The sequence below is a fragment of the Penaeus monodon genome, chromosome 30 (assembly GCF_015228065.2).
Source record: "Penaeus monodon isolate SGIC_2016 chromosome 30, NSTDA_Pmon_1, whole genome shotgun sequence".
In the NCBI taxonomy this organism is placed as follows: Eukaryota; Metazoa; Arthropoda; class Malacostraca; order Decapoda; family Penaeidae; genus Penaeus; species Penaeus monodon.
Window position 1 is genome coordinate 20,720,277 of NC_051415.1, and position 496 is coordinate 20,720,772.

The following is a 496-nucleotide window of genomic DNA, read 5'->3' on the forward strand; positions in this document are numbered from 1 at the left end:
TTTCTACCAGCCACGGTTGGCCACTTACGGGCCTCTGACCAGGGCACCAAATGCGTCCCTAAAAGCTCTTAGGGGGGAAAGTGCCGTCGAGATCGCCACCACCTCCACCGCCGCCACCACTGCCGCCGCTGCCACCGCCGCCGCCGCCACCACTGCCGCCGCTGCCACCGCCGCCGCCGCCGCCGCCACCACTGCCGCCGCTGCCACCGCCGCCGCCGCCACCACTGCCGCCGCTGCCACCGCCGCCGCCGCTTCTGCTGCCGTTTCCAGACTTGCCTGATTTCACGTTGCCGCCCCCCCCCCCCACCCCTTCGCCGCCGCCGGCTCTCTCGACCCTCTCGCCGTCGGCGCTGGCGATGTATGCGTGGAATTCGCCGCAACGGACGTTATTTTTTGGTTTCGGTCGTTTTGGTGTTACGATGTGCGTGTTGGCTAATATCTCTTCAATTGCTTATCTTCTTTTTTATTGTCTTCTCCTTCTGAATTGATTATCCTT

General features: G+C 63.7%; 1 protein-coding gene across 1 annotated transcript in view; it reads left to right on the forward strand.

Moving 5' to 3' along the window:
- Positions 1–280, forward strand: part of LOC119592377 (ice-structuring protein 4-like) — a 13,934-nt gene extending 13,654 nt beyond the window's left edge. Inside the window, exon 2 of the mRNA XM_037941199.1 lies at positions 11–280. Coding sequence (XP_037797127.1) covers positions 11–280 — 270 coding nt within the window. The remainder of the gene's footprint in view (positions 1–10) is intronic.
- Positions 281–496: the final 216 nt, after the last annotated feature.